The sequence below is a fragment of the Schistocerca nitens genome, chromosome 2, assembly GCF_023898315.1.
Source record: "Schistocerca nitens isolate TAMUIC-IGC-003100 chromosome 2, iqSchNite1.1, whole genome shotgun sequence".
Classification (NCBI taxonomy): domain Eukaryota; kingdom Metazoa; phylum Arthropoda; class Insecta; order Orthoptera; family Acrididae; genus Schistocerca; species Schistocerca nitens.
Window position 1 is genome coordinate 740152269 of NC_064615.1, and position 21884 is coordinate 740174152.

The following is a 21884-nucleotide window of genomic DNA, read 5'->3' on the forward strand; positions in this document are numbered from 1 at the left end:
GACCGAAACTGATGTATGAATTTGGTTCGCTTTCACTTGCGAGGAAAGCACCACAGGGAAGTGCCGTTGCTCTGTTGCAGAACTGCAATAATTTCTCTCGTGCTGACGCCGGCTTTTTGTTTCTTTTTGCAGAGGGCCGCGTGGAGGTGTCGCGTGAGAACAAGTACCTCTCGACGCTCGCAGCGGGCAAGGTCTTCGGTGAGCTCGCCATACTCTACAACTGCAAGAGGACCGCCACCATCAAGGGTAAGTCCAGCACATACTGTAACACCTCAGCCGGCGGAGTAGTTCATGCCAGTTTCCGCAAGTTAATTCTGTACTACCACTATGTATAAGCTCATTTCGATGGAAGTTTCTATTGGATGTTACCTAAATATTGATTAAATAAGTTCGTGGTTATAATCTCAACTCGACGAAGAAGTATTTAATAGAAAAATGTTATGAGAAGTAATAATAATTACTGTCATAGAAGGGACAGTCAAATGAAAGCGAGACAGATGGAGAAAGCAAGTAAGCTTTCCATTATTTCAAAAGTAATCGCCGTGACTGTTAATATATTTATCCCCGCGTGTCCCCATGTGAGACAAGACAGTTCCTTCGTGGAAAAATATCTGCGGTTGCTACCCAGGCTTGCACCACATTGTCCGAAGCAAGTAGACATCCACGAATGTCTTTCTTCAGGCCTACAACAAAATAAAATTAAAAAAAAAATATCACATGGGGAGACATCGGGACTGTGTGGAGGATATGTAAGGGCTAAACACCGTGTGGTGGGCCAATATGTTGGCAAGGTTGTTTCGACTACACTTTTACGAAAAAAAGACGCACTACGAAGGGATTTCCCGAAGGACAGTTATCGGTAGATGTGATGCACATATGCAGACAGAGCTTCACAAACTGAGCTAGTTAGTAATACGTTGGTACACCTCTGGTGGTTATGCAAGCAGTTATTCTTCTTGGCACTGACTGATAGTTTTGTTGCATGTTCTCCTGAGGGATACCGTGCCAAATTCTGTCCTATTGCCGCGTTAGAGAGATCCGGCAACCTTGATGCCCAAGTTAGGGTTTACCCGCACCCACAAGGCGAGAGTTCCCGCGGCTTGTCTTCGTGCTTGCCAAACCGTACCTTGGCCAGCAAGGTCGTCGGATCTCTCCTCAGTGCAGACATTTGGAGTGTTATGTGCAAGACTCTCCAACCAATTCGGGATTTTGACGATCTAACGCAGAGATTGGACAGAATTTGGTACAATATCCCTCAGGAGGTCGTCAAACCAATCAATGCCAAGCCGAATAACTGACCAGAGGTTAACCATTGCGTTATTGAATTGCTCAATTTGTGAAGCTCTTTCTCTTGAATAATCATTCATTTTTTCTTAAATTGTAGTGATCTGTTTGTCTGTACGTGTGTGGTACATCCACAGATATCCTCCCCATTCGGATAATTCGTTAGTGGTGCACCGTTTTTTTTTTTTTTTTTTATCTTAGAGTGTACTCTGCAGAAGTTTCATTGGGATGTCCATATTTTTGGAGACTTGAGGAAGACATTCGTTGCTGCCGATCTGCTTCGGACGAAGAGGTGCAGGCCTAGGTATAATCGTGGTTCCTTAAGTAACCGCAGTCACTCTTCCGTGAAGGCATTGACCATCTTGTCTCACAGTTTGGTGATTACTTTTGAAATGGTAAATAGTTTGCTAACTTTCTTTCCACCTGTCTCGTTTTCATTTGACTGCCTCCTCTATAAAGGTTTGTCATCTTCAGAGTGATTAAAGGCATACAGGGTGAGTCACTTAACATTACCGCTGGATATATTTCGTAAACCACATCAAATACTGACGAATAGATTCCTCAGACCGAACGTGAGGAGAGAGGCTAGTGTAAAACCATAAAAAAATGCACGGAAGTATGTTTTTTAACACAAACCTACGTTTTTTTAAATGGAACCCCGTTAGTTTTGGTAGCACATCTGAACATATAAACAAATACGTCATTAGTGCCGTTTGCTGCATTGTCAAATGTTAATTACATCCGGAGATATTGTAACCTAAAGTTGACGCTTGAGTACCACTCCTCCGCTGTTCGATCGTGTGTATCGGAGAGCACCGAATTACGTAGGGATCCAAAGGGAACGGTGCTGGACTTTAGGTACAGAAGAGACTGGAACAGCACATAACGTCCACATGCTAACACCTTTTTATTGGTCTTTTTCACTGACGCACATGTACATTACCATGAGGGGTGAGGTACACATACACATGTGGTTTCCGTTTTCAATTACGGAGTGGAATAGAGTGTGTCCGGACATGTCAGGCCAATAGATGTTCAATGTGGTGGCCATCATTTGCTGCACACAACTGCAATCTCTGGCATAATGAATGTCGTACACGCCGCAGTACATCTGGTGTAATGTCGCCGCAGGCTGCCACAATACGTTGTTTCATATCATCTGGGGTTGCAGGCACATGACGGTACACATTCTCCTTTAACGTACCCCACAGAAAGAAGTCCAGAGGTGTAAGATCAGGAGAACGGGCTGGCCAATTTATGCGTCCTCCACGTCCTATGAAACGCCCGTCGAACATCCTGTCAAGGGTCAGCCTAGTGTTAATTGCGGAATGTGCAGGCGCACCATCATGCTGATACCACATACGTCGACGCGTTTCCAGTGGGACATTTTCGAGCAACGTTGGCAGATCATTCTGTAGAAACGCGATGTATGTTGCAGCTGTTTGGGCCCCTGCAATGAAGTGAGGACCAATGAGGTGGTCGCCAATGATTCCGCACCATACATTTACAGTCCACGGTCGCTGTCGCTCTACCTGTCTGAGCCAGCGAGGATTGTCCACGGACCAGTAATGCATGTTCCGTAGATTCACTGACCCGTGGTTTGTGAAAACCGCTTCATCGATAAACAGGTAGAACTGCAACGCATTCTCTGTTAATGCCCATTGACAGAATTGCACTCGATGATTAAAGTCATCACCATGTAATTGCCGATGTAGCGGCACATGAAACGGGTGAAAGCGGTGACGCTGCAGTATGCGCATGACACTACTTTGACTCAGTCCACCGGCTCTCGCAATGTCCCGTGTACTCATGTGTGGGTTCATGGCAACAGCAGCTAACACACCAACTGCACCCGCTTCTCCTGTGACGGGCCTGTTACGGACCCGTTTGCGTGCTACGATCATACCTGTTGCATACAGTTGGCGGTAGATGTTTTGCAATGTGCGGCACGTTGGATGCTCTCTGTCCGGGTACCGTTCTGCATACACCCTGCAGGCTTCAGCTGCATTTCGTCGACACACGCCATATATGAGTATCATCTCCGCCTTTTCAGAGTTCGAATACACCATGGTCACAGTTCCTACAACACTACACTATCACAGACGTCTGGTAACACGGTGTACTACAGTTGGTCTGCGTGCGGAGACGAATGCAGAATAACAATAGCAACAAGCGCTACATGCGGACACTGCGACAGCTAGACCAAACCACAACAGTGCACTACAGCCACACTCGTAAACACGGCCGTCATCGTAAACATGTCTCTGCAGATGCTGCTCGCCGACCGTGGCCCGAGTTTGTTACAACACGCAACTGAACGTCGGAGGTTTCAAGCACCAAATTTAGGTTACAATATCTCCGGATGTAATTAACATTTTACAATGCAACAAACGGCAGTGATTACGTATTTGTTTATATGTTCAGATGTGCTAACAAAACTAACGTGGTTCTATTTAAAAAAAACGTAGGTTCGTGTTAAAAAACATACTTCCGTGCATTTTTGTATTGTTTGTATTAAACAATTACACTAGCCCCTCTCCTCACGTTCGGTCTGTGGAATCGGTTCGTCAGTATTTCATGTGGTTTACGAAATATATCCAGCGGTAACGTTAGGTGACTCACTCTGTATAAAGGGTGTACATCGTGAAAAGTTCAGTTTTTTGCGTGTTTTGTCAGTTAAGGTCGCGATATAATACACTGGCGGAAATGGGAAGTGTTGCACCATGAAGCACCTATCCGTTATTTATCAAACTTTCTGGAGCTGAACATTACATAACTGGTATTAAGCGATTAAACTTCGATTTCATTCGGAACATAGCCATCATCATTATTAGTGTGATGTTGATCCCATGGGCATGAGTACACTCCTGTGTTCATTGTAACATGCAAGCTAATAGCCCCTGAATATCATCTTGAGGACTTTCTAGCCATGCTTCAAACACATGCTGCCTCAGTTCACGAAGACTGATGGCTTGAGGTTGGTATGAAACTATATGCCGTGCCATCGCACACCAAACGTGCTTTACGGGTGACAAGCAGGCCAGTCGAGGATCCGTACATTCCTCGAGGTGTTTGCGGTGTAAACTGCAGTGTGGCGCCTTGCATTATCCTGCTGGAATATGCCATTTGGTACCCTGGTTATGAAGTGTATGACAATGACGTTTACCATTCTTGCCACTGACTGGCGAGCACACTCCCATCAGCAGTTACCGTATCAGTCCCGCTGTCATATCCAGTAGCTCACAACATCGTGAGTGCAGGAATTGGAGATGTACGGGTCAGGAGAAGCGCTGCTTCCTACGACCTTTCAACAGGTCGTCTACTGATATGTTGGTGTCGATCTGACGTCCACAGATGAATGCAAGACTCGCTGCTGAAAACCACAAAAACCGTTCAATGCCCCTGTTGACACGTGCTCCATGCAACTCTCCATTGTCTGTGATAAGGCGTCAGCGGCAAATGACCCATGGGAACTCGAGATCGCAACCCAGCTTCCAATATGTTCCCGGCGGTTCATGGTGACACATCTGCATGAAACCTCCTCCCAGATTTCAGCTGTTGCCATCCATCTATTCATCAGAGCCAGTCGAATGATCTTCGCATGGATTGGTCCTCCTGTAAGAATCCGAGCCTACTCTTCGTGCCACTTCGCCACCATTCATTCTGCAGTCATTCCATTACAGCCAATGGTGTGTGCGACCTGTTGGTATGATTCTCCCGTGTCCCTCATGGCAATCATTCAACCTTTCTCAAAGTACGAAAGATGGTAATAAACTGCAGATCATCTACTTCCTCTGGGCGTGCTGTGTTGCCATCTCCACCTCAAATGTTCCAGTAACGTCGGACACACCGTATAGCGATCATGTTCTCGCATAATTCTTTATCCGTATAGTTGCTATTTTCTGTGCTGAAAATAAGCTCATATGTGTATGGGTGAAATTTTAATCAACATATTCAAGAGGTACGCAAGTACTGGAATATCAGCTTTATAGTGTTCTATCAGGGCGTTCATGGTGTAACACGTTTCGTTTCTGTAAATAGATTTGTTGTGAACTCTGCGCCCACAAAAACAGTTGAGTTTTGACCGATTGTCTTCCTTCCCTTGTAATGCAGTGTCTTATGTACAATGAACTCTCTGTTAAAAAGGGGAGACGTTAGTTTATTGTAATAATATTTTACATTCTATGTTTTTAGCTGTTAGTTATAAGTGTGTCGTGAAATTTATATAAGTAAAAGTGCTATTTGGAAAGTGAGGTCTGCTCGGTCGTGAATTTGAAGCCAAAATGAGAATAAAAATGTTTCATTTTCAACAGTTTACTACATCTGCCAGCTATTTCTCTACATAGTCGCCAGTCCAACTTAAAGACATTTGTGGTAATATTGTACCAACTTTCCAGTATCCTCGTCATAGAAGGCAGCTGCGTGTGCTTCCCACCACTTGTCTGTGATGGACTGCAGATCGATATCTGTGCCAAAATGTTGTCTTCATAGTCAGCGGTTCATATGAATGAACATCAGAGGGAGCCAAGTCTGGGCTGTATGGTGGGTGATCAAACTCTTCTCTTTGAAAACAGTGCAGGGGCTTCCTGATTGTTCCTGTAGTGTGTGGCAAAGTACTGTCATGAAGAAGAAAGTACATGACAGGAGTGTTATGTGGGGGTTGCATGAAATTAGTGGGCACCCATACTTGGGAGGAGACACCATTGTTCTTAGCATCTGTATGTGCCCACTGTGTACTCAGAAGTGAAAAGAGTGACATGATGCAACTGACATGCATACTAGACACACTGCCCAACACATGTATGCAATGATTTATTAGATTTTCACTGTCATTTCCATTTTGCAGCCTATCAGACATTACTTTTTGAATAGTCCTTGTAGATGTCAGTTTGTCTTTGTCTTTGATCTATTTGATTTTTCCTCACAGTCAAAAAATATGATAAGAATAAGGAACCATTAAGCGTACTGTGTATAAGTATCCTGCACCCAACACTCAGAGACTGTTGTATCACTGTAATTTATTACTCTTATTTGTAAAGCACATGTACAAAAAACACATCCATGTGAAGCTGTGTCCAATGAGTTACATGGTAACTGAACAAGGCAGTGTCATGGAGAAAAGGAACAAAGTAAGGAAGATAATGGTTTAACTATGGCCGCTTCTACTACAATTGGTAACAGGCAAAAGGCAATAGCGATTTCCTCATGAAATTGCCTGATGACTCTTGCAGGCAATAAACACAGCCAATAGAAAGAGATCAGTAATCTCCTAATCAAAGTTCATAGCATTTATTTTAGCCCATCTGTAGAGAGAACCTAATTTTGCTTGTCAAAAAGTATATTATTATAGAATGTTAAATTATATACATTTTGCTATAGACTTTTTACTAAAATGGGAATAAACAAACACTGTCATATTGTTATCACTGTGCCATACCAGTAGGCAAAAGCAGAAAACAGAAATAATAAAAATTGTTGTGTAGACCAATGGACATCGAAAGTCTTGTTCAGTCAGTTAAGCAGTGGTGCAGCATCAGAAGTGTGTCATTGACTGTTCCGAGTTAAATACACACAAGCTCCTGGAATCATTAGCTGTCACAAGGATGTCAGGTTACCTTAATGGCCCTTGAAAAGTGAAGAAAAATATTTCATGATATCAGTTTGTATATGGAAGAAACTACAAAGTTACAGGAATTGACTCCTTTGCATCAAACAAAAGGGAATTGTGGGGTTTTGATTGCTAGCAGTGTTTCAGAAGATATGAAATACATGAATTCATTGTACAGTACAAAAATTAAGTTTTTAAACATAAAATTCAGTTCCATTGAATACAGATAGAAATGAATAATCTCAATCTTTATTTTACTACCTGAATTTTGTGGATACATTTACCAGCTACATAAATCTGTTTGCACAATCAGCCAAATGGGGCACAACTATCTGTAGGCACAAATCAGCTGTAAAAAGTAGACATAACACTTAAGGAAAACACTTGTTGTAGCTGGGATTCACAGTCATAAAAAACTTTTTGAAGGACATTATCTTTACACCAGTGACTGTTATAAGTTTTTATTACACACTATTGCAATTTGGCTGTATCACTTGATAATGGCCTAAGGCCAAAATTGCAATAGTGTGTAATAAAAACTCTTAACAGTCACTGGCATAAAGATGATGATCTTCAAAAACTTAAGGAAAAATTGAGGACTCACAATCAAAGAATTATCATTTACAGTTTTCTTGTAGTAGAAACATTGTTTTACATCATTAGGAGTAAATTATGGTGAGTTTTTATCAGACAAAATGAAGATTCTACAGAATGGATTAAGCTCTCATGTTTCTGCTGTGGTACGCAGACAAAGGTGATCGTTCTCTTGATAATATTGATGTGGGTGATGAGCTATGGATTCTGTGTGCATATGTAGCAACAAAACAGAAGTTCATGGAAATTTAAGAGTGTTGCAGTTGTTTTCTTCCAAGTATGTTGTGGCCATTGTCTTCTGGGACATGAAATGACAACTGCTGATCCAGTTTACAACTGAATAGTGTACAGTAAGACCTGAGAAGAAGCTACAAAGGTCACTTCAAAACAAGTGACATGGCATGTTTTTTGAGTTCTGGTGTGGTTTTGCTGCATAATACCACCCACCTGCCATAAAGAAAAAGAGAAACATCAACAACTCTTGGCAAGTTTCAAATGGAGGTTGATAAAGGTTCATCTTTATAGTCCTGATTTGGCTAATGGAAATTATAACCTGTTCTTCAATTTGAAAACTGGCTATTGTCAATGCATTTTGTTAAGGATACAGAGCTTGATGATGCTACTGAATCGTCTTTAAGGTCACTGGCAGAAGTGTTCTATGGCAAGAGTGTATGCTGCAATAAGTGTGTCAGTGTAGGAGAAAAAGATGCTGAAGAAACTTTAGCTTGAATAACTATACTGGGTATTCCATGAGGACTGGTCCATACTCTGGAGTATGATGGCAATGATTATTCAGAGCTAAAAAGTCTAGTAAACATGGGCTCTAAAATGTTTACTTCAGGAGTTTTGAGTACTTCTTCATCTGTGGCACTGCAAAACAAATCTCTTCGACTGCATTGTTTTTGTTTTCCATAGTCTGAGAGATGGTATGGTGCAAAACAAGAAAAAAATTCAGCAAACATGGGCTCTAAATTGCATACCTTTGGAGCCATGAGCACTTGTTCATCTTTGCTACTGTGAGCCATGTCTCTTCTACTGAACAAGTTTCATAGCTCTTAAGGTATGCATTTTAGAGGCCATATTTGTCAGACTTTTTTGCTGCAAATAATCAATCCTGTCATATCCCTGAGTATTGACCATTACTCCTTGGACACCATGTATAATAGAGAGTGGTAATGTGTGCTAGTATTCCTGTAATATCCAGATGGAAGTTACATTTTGAACTGACCTCATATCAGGAGTAGTAACGTTCACATGATGGACAGTTGCATTATCATTCAGTTGATATATTTTAACACTGAATTAGTTTTAAATACTCATACAAAGCTATTTTATTGTTCCGTGATATGAATGAGATGGTGGGTGTTGCAGCGGCGACCGATTGTAAGCTATGGGCTATCGAGCGGCAATGCTTCCAGACCATCATGATGAGGACTGGCCTCAGCCGGCAGGCAGAGTACACCGACTTTCTCAAGAGGTATGTTGTCACACAAGTTTCTTTTGTAAACATAATTTGTTAGTGCAAAAGACAAATGTAATGTAACTCTCAGCAGTCATTAAACATCCATGAATGATTCTTTTGCCAAAGAAAGGGCAGTGAATTGTACATTTTGTTACTGCCTTCTCTGTATCTCTGTTTATTTCTTTTTTTTCTTTTTTTTTTTTTTTAGTGTTCCCATCTTCAAGAACTTACCTGAAGAAACACTCACAAAGATATCAGATGTGCTGGAAGAGGTAAGTGATGTTTTCTGTAGCGTACTGAATTATTGTTCAAACATGATGTACTGTTAGTTACTGAACTGTAGTTTAACACTGGTACTAATCATAGTTCATTCTGTAGTATTTAATATTAAGTTCCTGGAGAGTTTTAAATCTAAAATTGTTACTGGAAGTTCATTTTTTGTTCGGATTTGATTTTATCATAAATTCAGTCATGTACATGATTGTGTTGACTGCATGATTAGTACAACAAACACCTTTGTTTACAGATATTTCTCCTGCGTTGCATTTTACAAGTGCAATTCATGTTTTTGTTGTCACGTTACTTGACTTGCTACATAGATAAGTGTTTGAGTTATGTGTTATAGTGAAATGCAATTTTACACACTGAACATTATTACAACTACTGATCTTGAATGTAAGTAATGTGACAGGTAAACTGTGACTTTTTTCTGTTAGATAACTTGCTTGGCCAGTGATGTGACTAAACAACAGTGACACACACAGGTTCCAGGGAAGTGTCAGTTAAAATATTTTGTCACTTACCCCGTCTCCTACAACTAGTTTGTAAAGATGTTCCATATAATACACATTCAGATCTATAAATGGAAAGTTTTGATGGAATATAAATAAGTTAAGGAAAAAAGGTAAAAACTCAGTGAATGGTTGAAGTGATGAGTTGTTAACAGGTACAAGACTGAGAAGGAACATTCTGTCAAGTTTATGTGCCCACTGATAATGCAATGCTGCAGCTATTTGAAATTATTTATTATACAGACAATGTATAGATACATTTTTCCAAAAGGGAGTAGTTTTACTTCTAAATTATCTGATTATTTTGATTAAACAATTGAAGATTCTTATTAGGCTAATGATAATTTGTAGCACTCATTGTAAACAAGCCATCATTGGTTACAGATGTAGATATTCATTGTAATGTGACCATGTAGGTATTAAGCTTGTAGTAGGACATAAGCAGGAACTATATCAGTGGATAACAGAGTGGGTACTAGCTTTTTCAAAGATGTGATGCTCATGCCTATTTACTGTGTTAAATATAGCTTGAGTACGCAAATGAATATTATAATGATAACTTCTTATTAATGCCTTTTCTAATAGCTGCTTCTTTTTGTTGATCTGTAAGTTGACTTGTTCCACATCATAAAGATTCCCTGCCAGGTGGGTCTACAGAACATGATGACTGAATGAAACATGTTTGTCAGTGTGCAAAAAAGAAAAAAAACAGAATCAAGTAAAATTAATTTTTGTCAGATACATTTGTCATAATATGGCTCTTTTTGATATGATGTATCAAGGACTGTCACACTGTGCTAAAAATAATGGTTTATTTGATTTTCTGTACCTTAGTAGTTGCTCAGAGGTTATGAACAAATTGTTGGACTAGCATTTGAATGGTTTACAATGGAAGCCACTTTTCATGGAGCATTTTAACATCACTAATATATTAGACACTGTTTGAAGGGCAGCAGAGATGTCTGGAAATTTTGACAAATATTTTCTCTGGTGATGATGATGATGAAGATAGTACAATGGAGCTTGACTCTTCCAAAAAAGGTGATTGTATTTTGAGTGACTCAAGTATCCCACATGATGAACCTCCATCTTGTGAAGCATCTGTTGTGACTTCATCTGCAGAGGTTCATGAAGCAGTAGCGCACCATCAGTTTGTGCAAAAAGTATGGATGAAAATGGCTTTTCCACCTGAGAAGTGTGTAAATTACCACAAGGAAACACTGAAACTTTGAATATTTACAACAAAGCCAAAATGGATAGGTGCTGAGCACTTCTGTGCTTAAATAATCTTATAACCCCCTTGATGTGCCAGATTTTGAAGGTTGAAAAGGTCTTTACAAAATGTGGGGAGACATTGCATCACTCAAAGCAGATTGTAGTGACACTACATTGATGGAAGCTGTAATGTCTGTTATGCGAAGCAGTACTTCAAAAATCTGCACCACATGCACCCAGTTGTTTTAAGGATATGGCCCAGTCAGATAATAAGACATTGCTTGACTGGACACAACAGTGCTCTGATTGAAGTGCTCGGGCAAACCTCTTAAAGATCAGTGGAATATTAGGAATAACGAAGGGAGACAGTTTGACACTAAAGGATGTCGGAATCATTTTACTCGATACGGCCAGCAAAGGAAATGAACCGTGGTTCATTGCAGAAACATTGGATACAATGATGGAAGTTTCTGCTGAGGATAAAACAGATTTAGCAGCTGCTGAAATATCATTAGTAGAAAGACTGAAAAGCTTAGTGCCAGGCCTATAGCATAAGGTGCGCTTGAAGGAGAAGTCTTTAGGTGAACACTACATCACTGTTACTATTGTGTGTACAAATTTAAATTGTTTCGTTCAGTACAAAGGAGAGAGAGAGTTGCTTTGATTAACTAAAGCAATGGGCATTCTTAATGCCACAATTCCAATTGTAAAGTTGGAATTACATCAGATAATCTAGTTTTGTATTATCAGTAAACAAATACTGACAATATTATATTTAAAAAATTTTACATGTCAAAATGTAAATGCTACGTAAAAGATGTAGACGTAGATTATCGCTACCATATTGGTAGAGTCTTTGTTTCCTTCATTAACCTAGTTATGTTAGTAAAATGACATTTTATTTCCAATTGAAAAATGTTGATTCTTCTCTACTTGTTTCATTTGCAGACATATTACAATGAGGGTGACTACATCATCAGGCAAGGAGCACGTGGTGACACATTCTTCATCATTAGCAAAGGACAGGTATGTAAAAGAAGCTTTGTAAAATTTGTGTGTGTGTGTGTTTTGGTATTATTTAAGAGATTATAAATGAGTCGGCCTAAAAAGATCCCTTACAGTTGCAGTGGGCTGGGCAGTGCAGCGCAGCTTCATGTATCTGTCTCAACCAGTCACTTAATGTCATTTTATAAGCAGCTCTGTGGCAACACGACAGTGTAGTCAGAACTTCATAGGTGATTTTGCCTGCAGCCATTAGCACTGTGCAGTTGGAAAGTGGCAACAGTGCTTCTAGCCATCAGGGATTTTCTTAGGCCGACATGACTATAGTATCACCTAAGTAACCTCTATTCTGCATTGGAACAAATAATTAAGCTGATTAAAAGAATTGGCATTTATATGTCAAACATGGTAATTTTGAGCAATTGAAAGGATTACACCACTGTATCCATGGATTCAGATCATTACCATTGGACTAGTTAATCATATTAAAGCGTCCTGCAATAACCCTGGACTGTAGGAGGAGGAGGGCGACAGATAGAAAGGGGGCTGTAGGGTAAAAACCACAGTTCTCAAAAATCATTAAAGTCATTTTGGAGCCTGTGTTACCAAAAACGTAGATATGGTGTATAAGTGGACAGATATTACCATTTCTCATTACATTAATTTTGGGATGACTATATAGAATTGTGTTATGTTATAAGAATAATTTTTGAAGCAATATTTACTCTAAATGGAGTGTTTACCAACTGGTGGTTTGTCTTTAGCCTGACTGCACTGCATGTTGTCCGGAGAATTACTAAGGTAGCCCATTAAGTTGCCTCCATAGCTGAGTGGTCAATGCAGATGGCTGCCATATGGAGAACCTCAGTTTGATTCCTGGTACTACTAGGGATATTTTCTTGGTGGGAAGACTGGTCTGTGGTACACTCAGCCTCGTGATGCCAGCTGCAGATCTACTTGAATGAAAAGTATTGGCATCACATCTGCTTATCCAACAATGGCCAGTAGATTGGCATACTGACCCCCATCCCTTCATACTGCCATTGGCTGAGGGTGACACTGTGGTCATTCAGTCCTTGGCTTTTTTTCTGTGCAAATGACTAGGCCCTCCCAACAGGTAGACTGGTCGCCTGGTGCAAGTCTTTTTAGTTGATACCATTTCAGCAAACTGTGTGTTGATGTGAATGAAATGATGATGAAGACAATGCAACACCCAGTCTCCTAGTGGAGAAAATCTCTGACGCCCACAGAAATTGAACCGGGACCCCTCGCATGACATTTGGATGTACTGACCACTCAGCTATGGAGGTGGACTCCATTTAGTTGCTGCTACTGTATTGAAGTGTAAGATTCTGGAGCTATGTATGTGTACATGGATTCATTTGACAGAGTCAAAATCGTGCAGGCTTGTGAGCTGACACCATACAATCTTATTTGCTTGTACTTCATACTTACCACAGTTAGTACATTCTGTAGCACATTTGCATTGACCATTTTACATCCTAAGCATATCGCTCTTGAACCTTCCTGTACTTTTGCCTCTGATAAATCTCCATATCACTGTAGAGATTATACTAATTTTTACTTTTTAGGTGAAAGTCACGATGAAGCAGCCCAATTCACTCGAGGAGAAGTATGTCCGGACTTTGCACAAAGGTGATTTCTTTGGAGAGAAGGCTTTACAAGGGTGAGTCTTAATATAGTATTTGACTCTGTGGCATTGTTGATGTACCATTTCATATTACTGTCAGCTGTCATCAATGGTAAGAATTGTGTGTAGTGCAAACTTCGCTGCTTCTCTTAATAGCTTTTATCACTGAGAAATTATTATAAAATTGGTTTCTGTCTCAGTGCACAGATTAGATATTTCATTTTGTGGAACTGAAAACCATTTTTAATTGCAAATTTTTGCCATTATTTCAATAATGAAATGATTATAAAGTAAACAAAATTTTTTGTGGTCCAAGCAGTTCTCAATTCCACAACTTTTGAACATTTGTTTGCTATCAACTTCATCTACATCTACATCTACATCTACATTTATACTCCGCAAGCCACCCAACGGCTTGTGGCGGAGGGCACTTTACGTGCCACTGTCATTACCTCCCTTTCCTGTTCCAGTCGCATATGGTTTGCGGGAAGAACGACTGTCTGAAAGCCTCCATGCGCGCTCTAATCTCTCTAATTTTACATTCGTGATTTCCTCGGGAGGTATAAGTAGGGGGAAGCAATATATTCGATACCTCATCCAGAAACGCACCCTCTTGAAACCTGGCGAGCAAGCTACACCGCGATGCAGAGCGCCTCTCTTGCAGAGTCTGCCACTTGAGTTTATTAAACATCTCCGTAACGCTATCACGGTTACCAAATAACACTGTGACGAAACGCGCCGTTCTTCTTTGGATCTTCTCTATCTCCTCCGTCAACCCGACCTAGTACGGATCCCACACTGATGAGCAATACTCAAGTATAGGTCGAACGAGTGTTTTGTAAGCCACCTCCTTTGTTGATGGACTACATTTTCTAAGCACTCTCCCATTGAATCTCAACCTGGTACCCGCCTTACCAACAATTAATTTTATATGATCATTCCACTTCAAATCATTCCGCACGCATACTCCCAGATATTTTACAGAAGTAACTGCTACCAGTGTTTGTTCTGCTATCATATTATCATACAATAAAGGATCCTTCTTTCTATGTATTCGCAATACATTACATTTGTCTATGTTAAGGGACATTTGCCACTCCCTGCACCAAGTGCCAATCCACTGCAGATCTTCCTGCATTTCGCTACAATTTTCTAATGCTGCAACTTCTCTGTTCAATTTGATTATCTCACACTTCATGTAGATCTGTACTGTTTATATCACATTGCACAACTTGATTATACACTGAAGCGCCAAAGAAACTGGTATAGGCATTCGTATTCAAATACAGAGATCCATAAACAGGCAGAACATGCCGCTGCAGTCGGCACTGCTTATACAGGGTGTTACAAAAAGGTATGGCCAAACTTTCAGGAAACATTCTTCACACACAAATAAAGAAAATATGTTATGTGGACATGTGTCCGGAAACGCTTAATTTCCATGTTAGAGCTAATTTTAGTTTCGTCCACCTACGCTCAATGGAGCACGTTACCATGATTTCATACGGGATACTCCACCTGTGCTGCTAGAACATGTGCCTTTACAAGTACGACACAACATGTGGTTCACGCACGATGGAGCTCCTGCACATTTCAGTTGAAGTGTTCGTACGCTTCTCAACAACAGATTCGGTCCAATTCCACGGCCTCCACCCTCTCCTGACCTCAACCCTCTTGACTTTCATTTATGGGGGCATTTGAAAGCTCTTGTCTACGCAACCCCAGTACTAAATGTAGAGACTCATCGTGCTCGTATTGTGGATGGCTGTGATACAATACGCCATTCTCCAGGGCTGCATCAGCGCACCAGGGATTCCATGCGATGGAGGGTGGATGCATGTATCCTCGCTAATGGAGGACATTTTGAACATTTCCTATAACAAAGTGTTTGAAGTCATGCTGGTACGTTCTGTTGCTGTGTGTTTCCATTCCATGATTAATGTGATTTGAAGAGAAGTAATAAAATGAGCTCTAACATGGAAAGTAAGCGTTTCTGGACACATGTCCACATAACATATTATCTTTCTTTGTGTGTGAGGAATGTTTCCTGAAAGTTTGGCCGTACCTTTTTGTAACACACTGTATAAGACAACAAGAGTCCGATGCAGTTGTTAGATCAGTTATTGCTGCTACAATGGCAGGTTATCAAGACTAAAATGAGTTTGAACGTGGTGCTATATTCGGCACATGAGTGGTGGGACACAGCATCTCTGAGGTTGCGATGAAGTGGGGATTTTGCTGTACGACCATTTCACGGGGGTACTGTGAATATCAAGAATCAGAGAAAACATCAAATCTCCAACATCACAGTGGCCGGTAAAAGATCCTGCAAGAACAGGACCAACTGAAGAGAATTGTTCAACATGAGAGAAGCATAACCCTTCTGCAGATTTCTGCAGATTTCAATGCTGGGCCATCGACAAGTGTCAGCATGTGAACCATTCAATAAAACATCATCAATATCAGCTTTTGGAGCTGAAGGCCCACTCATGTAGCTTTGACGATTTCACAGCAAAAAGCTTTATGCCTTGCCTGGGCCTGTCAACACAGACATTGGACTGTTGATGACAGGAAACATGTTGCCTTGTCGGAGAAGTCTCATTTCAAATTGTAGCAAGCGGATGGATGTGTGCGGGTATGTAGACTACCTCATGAAACCATGGACTCTTCATGTCAGTGGGGGACTGTTAAAGCTAGTGGAGGCTCTATAATGGTTTGGGGCATATGCAGCTGGAGTGATATAGGACTCCTGATATGTCTAGATATGACAGGTGATGTGCATAAGCACCCTGTCTGATCAGCTGCATCTGTTCATGTCCATTGTGCATTCCAACAAACTTGGCAATTCCAGCAGGACATTCCAATACCCCACTCGTCCAAAATTGCTACAGAGTGATTCCAGGAACACTCTTCTGAGTTTAAGCACTTCCACTGCCACCAAACTCCCCAGACATGAATATTATTGAGCATATCTGGCGTGCCGTGCAACGTGTTGTTTAGAAGAGATCTCCATCCCCTCATACTCTTATGGATTTATGGACAGCCCTGCAGGAGTGATTGTATCAGTTCCGTCCAGCACTACTTCAGACATTAGTTGAGTCCACGCCAAGTCATATTGGGGCACTTCTGTGTTCTCACAGGGGCCCTACAAGATATTAGGCAGGCGTACCAGTTTCTTTTACTCTTCAGTGTATAACACACAGCTGATTATGATGTTGATAATACCAAAATGAACACATCAACACATTGTGTAGTAGCTAATTAATGACTGGGGAAGCTTTTTCAGTTGTTATTTAATTTTATGCTTTTAATGTACGAGTACTTAATTTGATATGCATGGACCTTGATAGAATATTATAAAAAATTACAGTATTTTTTTAAAAAAGAAATATTTGCCTTTGTGGGGCTTCTGTGTTATCTATAATATTGAAAAACTATCTGAGTACCTGGGGTTGCCCATGTACGTATTTATTCCAGAGTGTATCTCCTCCTTTCCCCTCCCCTCCCCATTCTATGTCCATCTGCTGCTCCCCTTTTCTCTGTCCATCTGCTCCTCCTCTCCTTCTCTGCCCATCTGCTCCTTCGCCTCTCTCTGGCTATCACCCCATTCCCCTTCTCTGTGTATCTCCTCATCCCAACTCCCTCTCTGCCCATCTCCTGCTCCTCTCCCTGTCCTTCTCTTGCTTCCCCCTCTTTCTGTCAATCTCATCATTTTCCATTCCTCTGTCCATTTCCTCGTCCCCATGCCCTTCTCTTTCTTTCCACCTTTTCCTCTCCCTTTATGTGTCCATCTCCTCCTCCCCATCTCGTCTCGCCATCACTAGATTATCACCTCACTCAATAGCAGGCTGGTGGTTCCTACACTCACAATTTCTTTCCAGATATTAAGTAATAACTGTAGTATGTGTATCAAGTGTGGTTGAAATGGATCCTGGGGTTTAGGTGCTGCTTTTTCCCACAGCTTTGCTAGAGTATGCACATGTTAGATATATTTCACACATATCTGTGCACACCCTGTTTCATCTGTATCTCTAGCAAATTTAACTCTGCAGTTTTGTTTTTATGAAGCTCAATGTTTATGACATTATATAACCTGAACAGTGTGTCAAACAATGATATAATTTTGCAGATACACTCAGTGGTGTATTTGAATACTGTATGCAATATGTGTTGTGAATAGAGTTAGTAGTAAAGACATATTAATTAATGTGTCATGCATGATGTTGCAGTTTTTCATGCATCTGAATGCTTATGATGTCATATCCCTAGGACTGTGTGTCATGCAATGATATAATTTTATAGGTATATTCGGTGGCACATGTGGAAACAATATGAAAAATTTGTTATGAATAGTGTTAGAAGCATATAAGTCATAAATTGAAACATCGTACATGATGTGGCAGTTTTTCACACATCTCAGTGTTTGTGACGTCAATATAATTTTGCAGGTACATTCCGTGGTATGTTTTAATACCATCCACAAAATATGTTGAGAATACAGTAAAAAGTAAAGAAGTAATAAATGAAAATGTCATGTTAAATGTGGCAGTTTTACTGCATGAACAGTGAAAATGCAGTAAGTGATAAAATTTTTTCCTTTCATAATTTTGTGGAGATTGTCAGTGAGGAAAAGTTTTGTAAAGGTTTGAAATTATATGTAAAGTTTGTTATAAGTCACTATGGGCTTTCATTCCTAAATAATGGATGAATAAAATCTGGGATTTCATGCACTGTGAACTACATTACTTTTTCACCTCACCTCTACCCCTTTGATAGGTATGTGGTTTTACCCCAAGAGTGATTCTTTCCAGACAGCTAGTTGTATGTTTACGAAGTTAGGTTGAAACATGTCCAGTGATTTAGGAGATGATGTTGTACATACATATGTATAAAATTTTTATAGTTCAGGTATATATGTACGTTTCTGTATAGACTGCAGGTATGCTAGTTATACAGTGCTTAGCAAATACTTTTTCCTTGCTTCTTTTGAATGTTTGTGTTGAAATGAGTATTTGGTTGTTTATAGTTTTAGCGCAGGAAAAATTAAATTATCTGTCCTTATTGTGAATAATGAACAATTTCATCTTTGAAGAAAAAGTGATTCAGTTGTAGGCAATGATTAAATATGTGTAATGTTCTACTCATAATTTGTCCTTTCAGTATGAGCTAAATCTGTAAATTTATCTAAACCTGCATCTATAATGTACAAACCACTATGATGTTAAATGGTTGAAGACCTCAGGCAAAATTTTTTAAATAACTATGTAATGCTGTTTCCAGTTTACTCTTAAATGCTTCGTGTATTCTTACTGTGTCAATTACATTTTTATTTTCTCTCAACAGTGATGATCTGCGTACAGCAAATATTATTGCCTCTGACCCTGAAGGTGTCACATGTTTGGTGATTGATCGTGAGACATTCAATCAACTAATATCAAGTCTGGATGAGATTCGAACGCGCTACAAGGATGAAGGTGTTGAACGCAGGAGGTAAATTCACTACAACTTCCTAAAAAGTAATCTATGGATAAATGTCTAATTAACTATCTTGAAAATAAGATATTGTTTTCATTCATTCATTTATTCATTCATACAACAGATTCCATCAATCCCTTTGGAAGGGGTCACAGATCATATATGATAGATGGTAGGAAATTAGGAAAGAGTGGTAACAAAGCATTGACAAATAATGTACGTCAGCTGAAATGTAGACTTTTCTCCATGTAAACATTAAGGGAGCATTTTACACTCTTTGGTTTTTTGTTTTACTGTTATGAAAACAGCATCTTCTCAGACTCTCAACTGTATGAAATATAATATAATAATACCGAAGCATTAATGTCAAAATTAAAGGATATGAATTCAAGAAAAAAGTAAAAATATAAAAATGAATCACAATCATATTTGAAACCGAAGTGGAGCACATACTTACAATTTGCCAAAACTGAAATCCTCATATCTGGGGCTGAGCTAATTGAGTGCTAGTCAGCTCCAGTGCCATTATTACTGTTTTGGAAGTTATTAAATGCACATTTCTATCCTGCTTCAAATTTTGATCATATGCATTCATATTTTTCAACTCAACAATAATTATATCTGTTTTTACATGTTAATCTAAACAGGGCATAGATTATCTTGTTCAAATAATAAGTCAGGTAAATGTAAATAAAATTTCTTTCTGTAATAATAATAATAATAATAATAATAAACCCCGTGGAGGCCCGGGAAAAGAATAGACCTCCGGTATGTTCTGCCAGTCGTAAAAGGCGACGAAAAGAACAAACCACTAATAGGGCTAACCCCCCTTTTAGTGTGATTAGTTGGTTCAGGACAGAATTAAAGAAGCCTTGGAAAAGCGCCGTCATGGTTGGGGACGACGCTTGAACCCCATGCCCGCCCACAATGGTAACGACACTGCTAGCCAACTGGAAAATGATTTAAATCCAAATAGAGGTGTTTTGCAGGATATGCTTCCTGCAACCACCCTAGAAGGAAAGCAAAGGCAGAGGATGAGATGGTCAGATGAAGTTAATCGACACCTCATGTTCTGTTATTACCAAGCAACAAACCTGGATACAGATCACAAGTACACACAACATTTATTACCAGATACCCAGAATTAAAATTTTTAACAGAACAACGACTAGCTGATCAGATCCATGTAATAATCAAAAATAACAGGATACCCCAGTCAGAATTAGAAAACAGCAAACAACAAGTACAACAAATACTGGAACAAAATAATGTGCAATCAGAAGAAGAAGAAAATACAGTAATTGACTCAAACATCCCAGAGCAAACAAACAAAGAACAACACGCATCAATTAAACAATCAGAGGAAAACGAAATCTTAAGACAGCCACCAGAACAAGCACAAATAGAACACGAAGTGACACACATGTTAGATATAGGAGAAAAATTTCAGCTGACACATATAGAATACAAAGACACAAATACAGACATTAGACCATTCTTACATAGACCACCAAATAACCCACAAATCGAAACAACAACAATCAACACAATCATACACAACAAAATAAATGAAAATACAACTATGGAAGAGTTACAACTACTGGTTTATATAGGAGCACTCACTACACTAAATATACACACTAGGCAGAGATCAGAACCAACCAACACACAGAAGAAACCCACAAAACCAGCATGGCAACACAGGCTACAGATCAGAATAGAAAAACTGGAAAAGACATCGGACAGCTAACACAACTTATAAGAAATGAAATGTCAGAAAAAAAAAAAAAAAAAAAAAAAGGTTAGGTAAAATTTCACAACAAGAAGCGAAAGAGCAATTAGATGAAAAGAAGCAGAAATTACAAGCATTGGCCAAATGACTTAGAAGATACAAAAAAAAGTGAAAATAGAAGGAAACAAAACCAAACATTCAACACAAACCAAAAGAAATTTTACCAGACAATAGATAACACATACATTAAAATAGACAATCCACCAAACATAACAGACATGGAACACTTCTGGAGCAACATATGGTCAAACCCAGTACAACATAACAGGCATGCACAGTGGTTACAAGCAGAAACACACACATACAAGATGATACCACAAATGCCTGAAGTGATAATTTTGCAACATGAAGTCACCCAAGCAATTAATTCTACTCACAATTGGAAAGCCCCTGGAAAAGATAAAATAGCAAATTTCTGGCTAAAGAAGTTCACCTCAACACATTCACATCTAACTAAATTATTTAACGATATAATAGAGGGAAACATTCCACGTGGGAAAAATATATCTAAAAACAAAGATGATGTGACTTACCGAACGAAAGCGCTAGCAGGTCGATAGACACACAAACAAACACAAACACACACACAAAATTCAAGCTTTCGCAACAAACTGTTGCCTCATCAGGAAAGAGGGGAAGGAGAGGGAAAGACGAAAGGATGTGGGTTTTAAGGGAGAGGGTAAGGAGTCATTCCAATCCCGGGAGCGGAAAGACTTACCTTAAGGGGAAAAAAGGACAGGTATACACTCGCACACACACATATCCATCCACATATTGGTATATGTGTGGATGGATATGTGTGTGTGTGCGAGTGTATACCTGTCCTTTTTTCCCCCTAAGGTAAGTCTTTCCGCTCCCGGGATTGGAATGACTCCTTACCCTCTCCCTTAAAACCCACATCCTTTCGTCTTTCCCTCTCCTTCCCCTCTTTCCTGATGAGGCAACAGTTTGTTGTGAAAGCTTGAATTTTGTGTGTGTGTTTGTGTTTGTTTGTGTGTCTATCGACCTGC

The 21884-nt window shown here is 39.8% G+C and overlaps 1 protein-coding gene across 2 annotated transcripts in view; it reads left to right on the top strand.

Annotated features, from left to right (window-relative positions):
* LOC126236956 (cGMP-dependent protein kinase, isozyme 2 forms cD4/T1/T3A/T3B) overlaps positions 1-21884 on the top strand; it is a 582919-nt gene that overhangs the window by 541042 nt on the left and 19993 nt on the right. For both annotated transcript variants that reach the window (XM_049946654.1, XM_049946653.1), the window contains 6 exons: positions 133-246; positions 8858-8963; positions 9157-9220; positions 11903-11980; positions 13549-13643; positions 18951-19097. In XM_049946654.1, the coding sequence (XP_049802611.1) occupies positions 133-246; positions 8858-8963; positions 9157-9220; positions 11903-11980; positions 13549-13643; positions 18951-19097 (604 nt within the window). The remainder of the gene's footprint in view (positions 1-132; positions 247-8857; positions 8964-9156; positions 9221-11902; positions 11981-13548; positions 13644-18950; positions 19098-21884) is intronic.